Below are 9,714 nucleotides of genomic sequence, written 5' to 3'. Positions count from 1 at the left end.
GGTTTTGGTTTGAATTTCTTTTCAATTGAGAACTTTGTGAACTTTCTAAAATCCTGTGCAGTTCCGTGTGTTATATAATTTGGAAATTGAAACCTACAAAAAAAATAACCACAATGACCATTTCTGCCTCTCTGAGTGCAACGGAAACATCTGAAAGCAGATGTCAAGATGAAGTCATGTGCTCAGGAGGTTCGACTTTATCAAAGAGAGAGAGATGACTGTGCATATATGACTATGACTGTTCAGATGACTGTGTATATATGCAGTTGGTGTTTGAATGGCGAAGGGTGAAGTGATATGACCCTATCATGGAGACTCCCTGTGTTTTAGGCTGGTTTCTCCTCTGTCTACTTTCAGGTAAGTGATGCACGATGGTCCCATCTCTTTTTGTTCAAGAAGGTTTAAGAAAATATTTACCAAATAAACTAAAGTACAAAATAATTCAAAGTAACACAATATTGTTATGTTATTGTGAGGTCTACACTTGTTGTATTCGGCGCAAGTGACAAAGTTTGATTTGATTAGATTTTTAGGCTGGTTATTTACTTGATAATAAGTCAATTCATAATTTACAATTGAAAGTATCTCTGTCCTCCTCTCCCTCCCTCTTTTCCAGTCAGTGAATGCATTGACCCAAAAGTCATTGGTATTGAGGGCCAGAATGTCACTCTGCCATGTAAATATAACACCATAAAGCAAGGTGTATCAGCCATATGCTGGGGGAGAGGAACCATACCGAACTCTGGTTGTAACAAGGAAATCATCTCATCTGATGGCACTAAAGTGACATGGAGATCTTCGGTTAGATATCATTTATTCGGGGTGCTGAAGACAGGGGATGTCTCTCTCACAATCCTCAATGTCACTGTAAAAGACTCTGGACGATACGGCTGTCGTGTGCATGTTTACGGATTGTGGAATGATGAGAAATATCATGTCAACTTGAAAATTGAGAAAGGTAAGAAATGCACAACATTCTATGATATACAGTAACTCGATGCTTTACAGGTGATCATTGTCATTCTAATGAGTGGTATTGTCACGACTTCCGCCGGAGTCGGTCCCTCTCCTTGTTCGAGCAGCGTTCGACGTCACCGGCCTTCTAGCCATCACCGATCCACTTTTTATTTGCTTTGTCTTTGTTTTTTACACACCTGGTTTCAATTCCCCCATTACATGTTCATTATTTAACCCTCTGGTTTCCCCCATGTTTGTGTGCGTGTTTGTTTTATTGTTCAGGCTGTATCTGACGGCTGGTATTTTGTTACCGGGTTTTGTTGTTACGCCCGTTTATTTCCTGGTACCGGTATTTTTCCCGCACCACAGTATTGTGTTTATACTGGTGTTATCTTGTATTAAATACCTTGTCCACACATCTCAGCTCTCTTGCGCCTGTCTCCTTTCACCAGTTACCCACAGCCTTGACATATATATATGATTTCTTAGCATCTATACTTCTCAAGCTGAGCAGTTAGTATTTTATTGCTTTCTGATTTCAGCACCTGTCCCGACAACATCTCAGACACCGGCTAATGTGATCATAACTCAACAGACGATGGACAACCACACACACTGTATGGAACACAGCGCACAGAATAACATCAGTCCATCAAAATCATACTTTTATATCGTTTTTAGTGCAGCATTATTCTTACATCTGAAAATACAACCTGTACATTCCTCACTGTGTAGGTCATGTGACCACAAATTCCACAGAGTATTCAGACACATCCACGCCACTTTACAGCGAATCAATTTTGGTATGCATAGTTCCACACTGCAAATTCTGGCAAATAAGAAATCCCACTGTGTGATCTGGTACTGTACTGAGATGTCGTTTTAATCTGTGATGTTAACAGGAGCAGATGACAGGTCATAAGCTGCCTGTGATCCTGGTGTCCATTCTACTGGTTCTGACAGGGGTGGTGATTGTGTCTGTACTTGTCGTCTTGAGTAAGTACACACATCTCTACATTAGCCTGCATAATAAGTACTAATTCTCGTGAATATATCCCTAATGGTGTTGACAGTGTTACAAGAAGCAATAGTTTGCTATTTAAGTTTTTCTGAATACTTTAACACAGTCTTTGTTAACGTAATTACAGGAAAGCGATGGAAAACAATTGCTACGGTAGTCCAAATGTAAGTATGCTAATCATGACTGTATTTCTTCCAACTGACAAGAGTAGATGAAATACCACAATATGCCAATAGAATAACTGAGTCAAAGTGCAATGTTCCTCCATGAGACATGTCTGCCTAATTAGCAAAAAACATTATGGCAACTGACCTGAGGTAATACTGAAACTTTGACTAATGAGACCCAAGAACACAACACTCTGAGGAAGTGAAACAACCTGGCTTCTTCTGAACACTCATGTGAACATCTTGTGAGCCATTGCTACTCTTGTCTGTGTCGTTAAGAAATATGACTTGAGAGGACCTAACTGGCCAGTAGGTCATTGCTTTTAGAATCTAATAAACATTATACATACAGTATTCTCCAGGATGTGTCACTACCGGCCGTGATTGGGAGTCCCATAGTGCGGCGCACAATTGGCCCAGCATCATCCGGTTTAGGCTTTTGCCGGGGTAGGCCGTCATTGTAAATAAGAATTTGTTCTTAAGTTCTTAACTGACTTGTCTAGTTAAATAAAGGTAAAATATTTTGGGGGAAATGCTCCATAGTCACAATGCAGAGCAAAATAAGTATCTTAAATCAATACAAACTTTATTTGCTATGTCAGCTTGTACACTAAAACTCCAACACTTTCCTCAGCATTAATTAATCTGGATTGGTGAAATCACTAGAGTGGAACTAAGCGATATAATGCAGTCAATAAAAGCATGCATGTCTCCCTTGGCTGTGTATTTACTGTTCTTTCCTTTATCAGACCAGAGCACTCTGGCAGCTCAGTCCTGTACAGCAACTCAGAGTCCAGCTTGGGTGTGCATACTCGAGAGATGGCGGTGGAGAACGTCTATCAAATAGATGACAATGAGAGAGACGACTATGAGGAGTGCCCCCGACAAAGCATGGACACATCACCACAGTCACGCTGTTAACACGCGGTAGCTCTGTGTTTACAGGGCTGAGTCTGAACTTATAGGCTAATGATTCAACCGGACAAGACAAGCTACTATAAAATCAGATGCTTTTTGGTGATAAATGAGTAAAACTTTACTTGATTTGTATATTTTAAATGTTTGTTTGAAAGGAAAGGCTCGCTAGTATGGCTATCTATGTGTATTCAGCACTAACAGTGTAAGTTTCAATTACGATGACTGTATTTTTTGTATGTAATAAAAGGTACAAAGAATGGCTCATAGGCAATTATTTTTCTCTGAAGGGGCCTTTTCTGCCCCCTCCATCTCCTCTAACCATGACATTTAGCTTCACCCATCTGCAACAGGAACCAGGCAAGGCAGCTAAGTGAAAGGTCAAACATAACCACAGCTTTCTTCACACATTGTCTCCACCCAACTTTGCACTGTACTGCCTTATCCAAACCCAACCTGTTGCATGATAATGAATAAAAACTCTAACTTGAAACTCAAACATGTCTTATTATTGATAGGTAAGCACTGTTGTTCCACTTATACATTGTAATAAACCACTAAAAGCCCTAACAAAATCAATTTAAGGATTTTGGGCACTGGCCAGCCAAGCTATTACTAGCCTCAGGCTAGGGGATAGCTTTTAAAAAGTCCATCCCTGTGTGCAGATATGTACACTGTGTACCGTGAGAGATGAGCCTCCTAACTCATCAATGCAGTTTTTTTTTTAATGCTGGAAAATGCAGATGGAAATCCCATCAACAATGGGAGGAGTTTGACAGAAGGGTCAAAGTGACTCTGGCTGTCCAACCTGGAGATGTCACAGGCAGTGGCACCGAGAACACAGTTGCCCATTCAGATGCCCTGTCTCTGAGCCGTCCTGCCCGCGCCCAGCACAACGCAGTGTTGTGTGCACCCTCCACTCCTACATACTGGACATACAGAATGGCTGCTGGTTCTGGACCATCTTTCCTGCGTTGGATCCTTGTCCTCCTAACAGTCTCAGGCAAGGACATTTAATCTAAAACACTACAAATAATTGGAGGTTAGGCTATTGAGGGATTGGGAACGTTGATGTAGTTTAAATTGAATGTCCCCATAAATGGACTCAAACACCACAGAAAGGACAGCTCACTCTTTGTGCCTTTGTTCACCTCTAAATAGTGACAAGCTCTCCAATTGCTTTGTTCTAGAAATGTAGGTTGGAAGTGATGGTGTTTGCTGTCTGTAGCTACATTGACTAGGCCTAACTATTCAACGAGACATGGACGTTTTTGTACAATTAGGCTGTGTTAAGATGTTAGCTCCGAGTTCTTTAGCATTGCTGTGTATTAGCTTGTATTCCCACCAACATAGGCCTAACCCACAGTGCCTTCGGGAAAGTACTCAGACCCCTTGACCTTTCCCCACGTTTTGTTTAATCCATTTTAGAATGAGGCTGTAACGTGACAAAATGTGGGAAAAGTCAAGGGGTCTGAATACTTTTCCGAATGCACTTTATATACTATTTAGAAGACTACCCTACTTTTACTTTAATTATAGCAACCGAGTTGAGGGGCCTACCTAGCAAGCTACAAAATATAGCCTTTTGACCATAACGTCAGGCGACTATTGAGAGAGTTTCGTAGTCGACCTCAGGATGTTGACAACGTGTGTATGGAACTCCGGAACAAGGAAATAGCCTTGTCAAACCTGTGTTTCTTTCCCCCCACTCAACAGCCAGGTGTTCGGTGTCGGCGTTCAAGGTGATGGAAGGTGCTACTGCGACATTGTCCTGTCAATATTCAGTGGGCCGTTTGGGTTTGAGCGGTGTGTGTTGGGGCCGAGAATGTGGCACGTTCTGGTGCAATAACATTCTCGTGCAGACAGACGAACATGGGGTCATCTCCAAGGTTTCGGACAGATACAGGATGACAGGTGATGTCCTCGCGGGAGAAATGGACCTTGTAATTCTCGACGTCAAGCAGACGGACAGCGGGCCGTACTGTTGCAGAGTGGACATAGACGGCATTTTCAACGACAAAAAAGTCATCCAAAACTTGAGGGTCATGAAAGGTAATTTGTGGCAAAATATTATTCTATGTCCCTATTTAAAATGTTTGGGCAAAAATGGGGATCGATGGACTTTCTAGCTTTCATTTGCTTTGTACAGCAGACTTACATTGTGAACTCAGAGCTTTAGACCTAAAATGCAATTGACTCTCCTAATACGTCTGTTATAAATTATTATGATTTTTTTTTTTAGCTGCTCCAGTAACCATTATGTCAACAACCACAGAAGCTAACCCTGCCACAGGTGAGTATATTGTAAAAAAAAAATAATAATAATAAAACCTAATGTGATCCAGGTGTGTGTGTGTGTGTGTGTGTGTGTGTGATGCATATTCCTTACCAGAGATGATATTAAAATGAATATTACTTCTGTGTTGATAATGACGGTGGTAATGATGATGACTCATGTGTGGTTAGTTGAAGTTGAGAAATCCTTACGAGATGGGGAAGAGGAAAGAGAAAGAGTCATTTAAAGACGGGGAGGACGGGAAAATGGCGGAGGCAGATGTTCTGTTTGAATCAGATGGCGTGGAGAGGAGAGTAAGAAGACCTGGATCACAGCGGAGAATGCAAAAGGAAATAAGAGAATTAAAGTTGGCAGTGGAATCTAGTGAATCAAAACCAGGTTTGGAGTCTTTTTTTGGTTGGAATAAGGGTTTTGGATCCCATGTTGTTCCCTGAGAGATCCGGTTGAAGTTAAAATCGTGGATGTGTTGGATGAGGTGGCGTCAATAAGAATAACAAGAAGTGGGCTTATTTCGTAGTTTTTTTGGGCGTTTCTATGGAACAGAAGGAGCGTGCTTCGCAACTCAAGAAGATGTCCGATTGGAATGTGTCGTGTGTGGAACCTCGAAGCAGGGCACCTATCAAGGGTGTTATCTCTGGGGTGGGGCTAGAAGTAAACGCAAAGGATATATGTGACGAATTGGATCAACTGGTTGGTGCACACCCGCTGACCCACATGTTGGATGGAGTGAGGAAGACCACTCCATCCATTCTATTGTTTTTTTGATGAAGAGTCTCTTCCTTCTCACATGTATTTGGGTCATGCGAGATTACCTGCGAGAGCCTTCGTACCCAAACACATGCATGTGTGATGAATGTAAATGACTCGGCCATGTGTCAAGTGTATATGCAGACGGGAGGAGTATTTTAATGCCAGCTGAGCCTAAACGCTTGCAATTGTGGCGGGGAACATGCACGCGAATTCCTGAAGAACCCTGTTAGGCTGAAGGAGACAGAGGTGGCAATAATAAGGGCTGTCCAGCAAGTCTCCTATCCAGAGGCGGTGAGAAGAGTGGAAGAAAGGAGGGATGTTGAAGAAGTAACGGTAGCAGGAGGAGAGACACCTTGATACTATTCCTTCTCAACAGAGGGATCCCGATGTGTTGCATGTTAGGAAGGTGGACTTTATAGCCTTTTATCACTGTGGTTGTCAACTGCACAGCACAAACGGAGAGGAAAGGGGAAACACAGAGGAAGCAGGTGTAGTCTGCGATAACATTCCAAAGAAGAAGAAGGAGCGATGGGAAAGAAAACTGCCGACTTAAACATTTACCCCTCAGTCACACATCAGTGGTACAACGTAAATTATTAAACTACTTTGCCTCCCACAGTTCCAGGATGTGGTTATTCATCAAAGGGAGTAACATGTGCTAACCATTGTGCCTTACACAAACATTCACTTTCAAAATGACTACGAGGAGACCCCTTCTCAGAGAGAGTAGTCTCAGACCACAAGTCTAACTCCTTTTCTAGGGCTGATTGATCACTGAAAGAGCCTCATCTCAAACATAACCTTGATGAAACAGGGTGTGCTGTTTGGCTATGCAGTGTGATCGTGAATCCCATTGTGTTGCTCAGTGCAAGTGCAGCAGACCTCATAGGAAACCACAAACTAGCGTTGAAATGACAGCTCTCATTTCAAGAGCATCAAGCAGCAATGGTTGATGATGTCTCAGGGGTGATAAAATGTCATGATTTCCTGAGAAGGGACGGGGAAGAGATGACTTTCTTGTGCCATCATCATCATCATCATCATCTCCATTGTGTGTCGTTTCTCCCTTTGTAGACCACTGGAAAGCTGTTGAGTCGTCACACATAGCCATTCCAAGACAGAACACCAGTGTTTTGCATTCTGTAACACTGGTGAGTAAACTGTTTACCGTAACACCACCGACAAATAATCAATCACCCTTTACACAGCGTTAATGGAAGACTATGAGAGACAAAATAAGCCCCCCCATGTGTTTAACACCGCTCGCTTCTCTCTCTGTGCTCTGGAACCAGGTGGATGACCCTTTCCCCAGCCTCTCTCTCCAGATCAACATCCCGGTGCTCTCTCTCTCCCTCAGTCTACTCCTACTCATAGTGGGGGCATTGGTCATACTGGGGTTCAAACGTATGTACCACAAACTCACATCCTCTGTAGAAAAGCCCAGTGTGCCCATGATCACTTATTCAGACATCTTGCTGTGATGTGAAATGTTTGCCCATGAAAAAGTGCATTGCCGCTAACTAAGTAAGAGTAAGCGTTTCATTGAACCGTGTACAGTACGCTGTAATGTATCCTCCTGTGCATATGACTAATAAACGTGGATTTTACTTTATGTTGATTTGAACTATTTATTTTCTTCTCGTGAGGGATGCACAGAAGAGCTCTAAAGGCAGGCTGGTAAGCAAACACGTGGTAAGCGTAACAGACATGCAAACATATTGAACACAAAACAGCAATAATTGTCTTGGTAAATGTTTATGTTTTGTGTGCAATATGTTTTACATGTCTGGTATACTTATGTGTACAGGGATGTACTGCACTAGGTTACAGTTAAACCTGTCTATGATCAGCGTGTGATGATGTTGTGCTGCATCCCTAGTTTGTCAGCCAAGGAGCCGCCCCACATCATCTATGAGATTCGCATGAGGAGACCTGTGGAGGAGAACATCTGTACTCTGGACAAGGGAGGAGGGACCTATTCCCGATATAGTGCACTACTTTTGACCAGGACTCTGGTCAAATGTAGTGCCACATGCAGTATGTAGGAAACAGGGTGCCTTTTGGGACGCAACCACTGTGATACACAGACATCAGACTGGCTGTCCTCACATCTTCATGTTAACTGATCACGGTCGCCTGAAACCTGCCTCACAATGAACACCTATCTCAAAGGCTCTATTTTCACCTACTGAAGGAACTGTTGTACAGGGAGACACCTTGAAGGATGATTCAAACTAATGAAAAAGGGTTTGGGTTTGGGTTCCCCCCCCCCCCCAAGTAAAATGTATTTTTTCAATTGTTTCTACATTGTTATTGTACTGTGTGGTTTTTTCTTATTGATACACAGTGTTGGATTGTTTTTTACAAACTGTCTGAATTTAGTCTCTTTCTAATAAAACATCAAGTAAACCCAACCAGTAATGTTGTTGATAATTAACATGGTGTTCAACGTTTGGAATTTCTAGAGGCTATACCCCCAAGAAAACAAAGTCTGTTTTTTTCCTGTAGTGGATTCTCTTTGATAACAAAGGCACAGGCAGAATGGATGTAGGGGGAATGGTGCTGCATGCACAATTCTCCTGACAACTTCCTTTTCATAGCCACGCATTTTAAGTTGAATCAGTGGTCTCCTTTTAGGAGTTTTATACATTTAGGTCAGTTAGGATCACCAGTTTATTTTAAGAATGTGAAATGTCAGAACATTTCCAAACGCCTGAAGGTACCACATCTGTACAAACAATAGTACGCAAGTAGAAACACCATGGGATCACACAGCCGTCATACCTCTCAGGAAGGAGACGCGTTCTGTCTATATTTATATATATTTACAGATATATTTATAGTTATATTGAAGCAACATCTCAAGACGTCAGTCAGGAAGTTAAAGCTTGGTCGCAAATGGGTCTTCCAAATGGACAATAACCCCAAGCATACTTCCAAAGTTGTGGCAAAATGGCTTAAGGACAACAAAGTCAAGGTATGGGAGTGGCCAAAGCCCTGACCTCAATCACATAGAAAATGTGTGGGCAGAACTTAAAAAGCATGTGCGAGCAAGGAGGCCTGCAAACCTGACTCAGTTACACCAGCTCTGTCAGGAGGAATGGTCCAAAATTCACCCAACTTATTGTGGGAAGCTTGTGGAAGGCTACCTGAAATTAAACAATTTAAAGTCAATGCTACCAAATACTACTAATTGAGCGTATGTAAACTTCTGACCCACTGGGAATGTGATGAAAGAAATAAAAACTGAAATAAATAATTCTCTCTACTATTATTCTGACATTTCACATTCTTAAAATAAAGTGGTGATCCTAACTGGCCTAAGACAGTGCATTTTTACAAGGATCAAATGTCAGGAATTGTGAAAAACTGAGTTGAAATGTATTTGGCTAAGGTGTATGTAAACTTCCGACTTCAACTGTATGTATATATATATATTTTATCCCAGCCACGTCTCCGCAGGAGGCCTTTTGTCTTTTGGTAGGCCGTCATTGAAAATAATAATTTGTTATTAACTGACTTGCCTTGTTTTTTTAAAAATGCAATTACATTTTTTCCCCACATGATGGCAGCACTATACAGTGAATGTTTGCTGGGCAAGTATTGAC

General features: G+C 41.9%; 2 protein-coding genes across 3 annotated transcripts; both read left to right on the top strand.

Annotated features, from left to right (window-relative positions):
- Positions 1 to 242: 242 nt before the first annotated feature.
- On the top strand, positions 243 to 3,564 carry LOC110537806 (T-cell immunoglobulin and mucin domain-containing protein 4). Of its 2 annotated transcripts, none has more exons than XM_021624202.2 (7): positions 243 to 357; positions 617 to 958; positions 1,500 to 1,574; positions 1,693 to 1,760; positions 1,860 to 1,953; positions 2,106 to 2,142; positions 2,895 to 3,564. In XM_021624202.2, exons 1-7 carry the CDS (start codon positions 309 to 311, stop codon positions 3,064 to 3,066), a joined length of 837 nt encoding a protein of 278 aa, XP_021479877.2. In that variant the 5' UTR covers positions 243 to 308; the 3' UTR covers positions 3,067 to 3,564. The 2 variants fall into 2 exon arrangements, with proteins under 2 accessions (XP_021479877.2, XP_036793732.1); XM_036937837.1 differs by lacking the exon at positions 2,895 to 3,564 and adding an exon at positions 2,498 to 2,858.
- Positions 3,565 to 3,987: 423 nt separating this feature from the next.
- Positions 3,988 to 7,718, top strand: LOC110537804 (hepatitis A virus cellular receptor 2 homolog). The gene is made up of 5 exons (XM_021624197.2): positions 3,988 to 4,063; positions 4,777 to 5,112; positions 5,303 to 5,353; positions 7,181 to 7,257; positions 7,399 to 7,718. The coding sequence occupies exons 1-5, from the start codon at positions 4,003 to 4,005 to the stop codon at positions 7,585 to 7,587; spliced, it is 714 nt and encodes a 237-aa protein (XP_021479872.1). The 5' UTR covers positions 3,988 to 4,002; the 3' UTR covers positions 7,588 to 7,718.
- Positions 7,719 to 9,714: the final 1,996 nt, after the last annotated feature.

This window comes from Oncorhynchus mykiss, chromosome 12 (genome assembly GCF_013265735.2).
Source record: "Oncorhynchus mykiss isolate Arlee chromosome 12, USDA_OmykA_1.1, whole genome shotgun sequence".
Taxonomy (NCBI): domain Eukaryota; kingdom Metazoa; phylum Chordata; class Actinopteri; order Salmoniformes; family Salmonidae; genus Oncorhynchus; species Oncorhynchus mykiss.
This window is presented reverse-complemented; position numbering and strand designations above follow the sequence as displayed.